The sequence below is a fragment of the Monodon monoceros genome, unplaced genomic scaffold (genome assembly GCF_005190385.1).
Source record: "Monodon monoceros isolate NGI ecotype Baffin Bay Population unplaced genomic scaffold, NGI_Narwhal_1 Super_Scaffold_6, whole genome shotgun sequence".
Taxonomy (NCBI): domain Eukaryota; kingdom Metazoa; phylum Chordata; class Mammalia; order Artiodactyla; family Monodontidae; genus Monodon; species Monodon monoceros.
Window position 1 is genome coordinate 9,542,614 of NW_021703783.1, and position 4,762 is coordinate 9,547,375.

Here is a 4,762-nt window from a genome sequence, read left to right on the forward strand (position 1 = left end):
ACCTGGCTTCAACCCATCTCTCCAGCTGTCTCTCACTTCTCACCTTCCCTAACTCTTGATTCCAGATGTACACACCTAGTCATCATCCCTTTGCAGAAAACCCTGGAGATTAGCTACCCCAAAGCCATTCTGAAAATCATTCTCCTCTGCTGCTCCCCACCATAGAGGCTGGAAAGCCAAACACACACACTTTCCCCATCTCTGTGGCAGGTACGGGTGGCTCCAAGTGTCAGTTCTGGTCCATTAGATGTAGGTGGAGATCTGCTAGGGCAACTTCTGGGAAAGCTTTTGTTTCCTCATAAAATGGGACAGATGCAGCTAATACAGCCTTTCCTTTGCTCCCCTTTTCCAACCCGGAACATGGATGAGATGGCAGGAGCTTGCAGCCATCTTGTAATCATGAGGGAAAGAGCAAGGCGAGTACAGAGACGTAAGCACTGAGCCACTGACCTATCTCTAGATGTCCTGCTCCATGAGAAAATAGAATTTTATTAGCTTAAGCTACTGCCGGTTTAGTTTTCTGTTACTTACAGCTTAATTCATTCTTAAATGATGGATGACCCTGAACTGAGTGCCGGGGATATAATGGAGAACAAAGCAGGTGCGGACCTCTTTCCTATCAAACATATTATCAAGTGTGAGAGATGGAAAAAAAAGGAAATGAGTAAGTCCAAACATTACAAATGTTGGGACTCTCAGCTCCTCATGTGCATGGGGGTCATGACAGCACCTCCCTCATAAAGTGTGCATGGAAGGCACCCAGCATGGCCTCTGACAGCAGTCAAGGCCGGTAGCCACTGTGATTTCCCAATGATCTTCAGAAAGGGGGAAGCCCATCCCCTAGAAGAGACCACTGTTTTGAAAGGTGGCCAGGAAAGGTGAAGACATAGCTCTCATTCCTCTTTAGCAAACCCCATGGAGAGCTGTTGACAGGGGTGGCCCTGCGCACCCTGGGAGGATGGCACGCCCTCCCAGTGCTGTGACCCACTGGCTCTCATCCTTACTGGCTCACCCAGGCACTTGGTTCCAGCTTAGCTACTTTCCCCACCGCCCCTCACAGCCTCGAGTCCCCTTTCCTTCTTTTCTGGCCAAGATGCACATTGATTCTTTCACTTCTATCCTCTTCAGTTAATGAAACTGGACCCCAGCTTTTCTAACCTCATCTCATCATCCTGCATAAACCCTCTGGGCAGGTCTGCACGGTTATGCATCTGGGGTAGTGATTTTTCTTCTTGGTCTATCTTTGTGGTCCCTGGAACCCTTTGTGGCCCACAGCTGCAAACAGTTTCCTCAACTTCAGAGCGTGGAACCACTGTGACACGGTCACGGTAAGTGTCTGTGGTTTAGAGACGATCAAGCATGTGGTGCGTGTCCTCCTTCCCTGGGATCTTTGGGCTTCTATTCTGAAGGACTTTGGAACTGTAAACACAGGATTCCTGCGACAGTAAACACCATCAATAGTATCTCTACACCTGTGGAAACTTGGAAAATATCTACACTTAGGATTCGTCTCAGCTGTTTAAGTCAAAGAGCTTTATTTCCAGTTTCTTTTTAAAGAAAGTTCTTATAAGAATCAGAGATGAAAGATCACACGTAAATCACACTTCTTCCTCAATAACAAAAATACACTTTCAATAATTTTTAAAAATCAGTTTTTAGGGATCCAGAGAGCTGGGAAAATGCTGCTGGGTTTTTCTGGTCTACCACGGAATTTTCTAAGTCATTTAGAAGGACGCATATGTATCGTGGGTGCCTTATTTCCCTCCACGAGAACAAGAGCCTCAGGATCTGGAACGTGCTTATTTCAGGAAATTGGCAGTGACTGATTGGCTCTGAAGGAAAGTCGGCCCTGCTGGAGCTGCACAGGGAACTTCATTTCCTCCTGGAGGAAGTGGGCACAGACGCAAGCATCCAGGGAGCTCTAGTTCAGCCAATTATTCATTGCTCTTCACCAGCCAGACCTCGTTGCGACGTCCGTAGGGCTTCATGGGAGGGTCATACCCAGTGCAGAAGTAGAAGTCACTCCGGCAGGTGGCTGTACCCTCCAGGGTGGCGCGCAGCTCGGCGGCATGAGCTACGTAGTCAGTTGCCTTGGCATAACCGCCAAACTGCCTGAGGACACAAAGCAAGTCACTGGTTCAGAAAGGACAGGGTCTCAGAGAGATGGGGGGACTTCAAAAGAGTCACTCACTACTCTTATTATGACAAGCATGCTCTAGTTGTTAAGACTTCAGATCTGCCCCTTCCTACAGGGGTGGACTGAATCTCACCGAGCGTGAGCCTCGTTTGTAAAACAGGGATATGTTTCCTTTTTCTTCCAATCGGTTATGAGCATTAACTACAATCACGGATGTAAAAAACTCTAACGCAGGGCCTGAACCACACTACACTCGGCCCTCTGCATCGGGGGGTTCTGTACCCGCAGATTCAACCAACTGCAGATTGAAAATATTTTGGGGGAAAAAAACGTTCCAGAAAGTTCCAAAAAGCAAAACTTTAAATTTGCCACGTGCCATCAACTATTTACATAGCATTTACAGTAATAGGTATTATAAGTCATCTAGAGATGATTTAAAGTAGGTGGAAGGACGTATGTAGATTATATGCGAATACTACACCACTTTAGATAAGGGACTCTGGCATCCTTGGATTTTGGTATCTGTGAGGGTCCTGGAACCAGTCTGGAACCAGTACTGTAGTCGGTACCATAGGCGAGCTTCCCTTCCCTTTCTGAAATTTCCTGAAGAGATGGGAGGCTGACTTTTCCCAAAGCCATGTCTTTACCCTTTTCTCTAGCTTCCCCTGCTGCCCCAGTCGCCTCTCTTCCTGTAGCCAGCTGGCGGGGAGGAGAACCAAGGGAGTTAAGGTGGAGCTGGAGCTCAAGTTTCTCCCACTGCAGAGCAGTTCTAAGGACAAGTAGCAGCTTTGCTAAAAAACAGAGCTACCTTGTGACCACCTAGAGGGGTGGGGTAGGGAGGGTGGGAGGGAGACTCAAGAGGGAGGAGATATGGGGATATATGTATATGTATAGGTGATTCACTTTGTTATACAGCAGAAACTAACACACCATTGTAAAGCAATTATACTCCAATAAAGATGTTAAAAAACAAACAAAAGAAAACAGAGCTACCAAAGACAGGGCCCCTAGGCAAGCTTTAAGCATGCCTGCCCCAAATAAGGAAGTCACTTCAGGGCTTCCCTGGTGGTGCAGTGGTGGAGAGTCCGCCTGCCGATGCAGGGGACACGGGTGCGTGCCCCGGTCCGGGAAGATCCCACATGCCCCGGAGTGGCTGGGCCCGTGAGCCATGGCCGCTGAGCCTGCGCGTCCGGAGCCTGTGCAAAAGAGAAATCACTTCTAATAGATCCCTTCTCCTGCTCAAATCAGGAAGGCCTTCTTTTTCTAGTAAGTAAAGATGATTTTTCCAAATCAGGCTTTTCTCTTGATGGCAGAAGGTGGAGATAGAGAAGCAATAAAGTTTGTCTTTTCACGACCGTTATTCTCTACGTCACCTGCCTTCGCTCCAAAATTCATCCTGTGACCTACCCTAAATATACCACTCTAAATCTGGGGCTGCGTTACAGCCTTTACTAGCGTCAAACACATCCCCATTTCTAACGAGCTTTATGACTCAAAAGTCTGAATCTGCACCAAGCCAAGATTCGGCCAAATGCACTATTTTGGGTGGGGTTCTCTGACTCACGCTTTGCTCTTTTATAAGTGGCTAGTCATGCTCGCTAAGCATTCAGCACATTGATTACAGGGTTACTGCTTTGAAAATACCCAGGATTTCATCTCTAAGGAGTTGGTTATTCTAATGTCTAGACAATAGCTACAGAACATGGACAGGGCTGAGACCAATTTGGGAGACAGGAGGCTTGGTCCTTCAAGTCTATTGAAGAAAGATTATAAGGCAGATGGAGAAAGGTGAGTTCTAGCTTCATTGAGGCTCAAATGAGATAAAACTGGATTAGGAGGCAGGGGATGAATATTAAGGAAGGATTGTTCTGACAATAAAAGCCTGTAAGACACTGGGCTTATTTTTGAAGAATGTCTATAGATTGAGGACCGCCTGTCTGAAGCGAATCAGATGCTGGGTGGGGTGGGGTGATCAGATGTTAAATGCCTCTGCAGCCCCCTCTCACGCTGTGGTACTAAGCTGTTTTCTGTGTAAATCGATGATGTTGGCTCTTTAAGCTACTGGTTTCTACAAACATCCAAAGGAGTGGTCCTCAAATACCTTCATTCATCAGTTGAGAGGCAAAATGGCTAGTTGTGTGCTCACATCCTACCTCTGCCACCGTCTAGCTCATGGTCTTGGGCAAATGCTTGCAGTTCTCTAACCTTCAGGTCCTTCATCTGTTCAGTAGGAATGAGGGCATCAATTTCAGAAGGCTGTTGTAAAGATCAAAAAAGAGAAAACGACGGCAAACTCCTCACTCAGCCTCCTGCCCATCACGTGGGAAACGCACAGCAAACAGTAGCTATTGTTGTTACTTTGCAATTTGCTCAGAACAGTCGTTCAGTTCCCTGGCCCCCGAGGTGAGAGACATAATGGTGATGTAAAGTAACTAGCAAGAGAGCTTAATGATGAAGAACTGGCTCAATTAACAACCTCATCTTCTCAATGAGGTCTCCTCTAAAAATGCTTTCAATCTTGTAACCCCACTCCCCTTCCCCATTCCTCCTTTCCCCTCCCTTCTTTCTTTCCTCCCTCCCTCCCTTCCTCCCTTCCTTCCTTCTTTCCTCCCTCCCTCCCTTCCT

General features: G+C 47.1%; 1 protein-coding gene across 1 annotated transcript in view; it reads right to left on the reverse strand.

Moving 5' to 3' along the window:
* Positions 1 to 1,518: 1,518 nt before the first annotated feature.
* Positions 1,519 to 4,762, reverse strand: part of HEBP1 (heme binding protein 1) — a 25,478-nt gene continuing 22,234 nt past the window's right edge. The window contains exon 4 of the mRNA XM_029206575.1: positions 1,519 to 2,112. Coding sequence (XP_029062408.1) covers positions 1,935 to 2,112 — 178 coding nt within the window. The 3' untranslated portion in view covers positions 1,519 to 1,934. The remainder of the gene's footprint in view (positions 2,113 to 4,762) is intronic.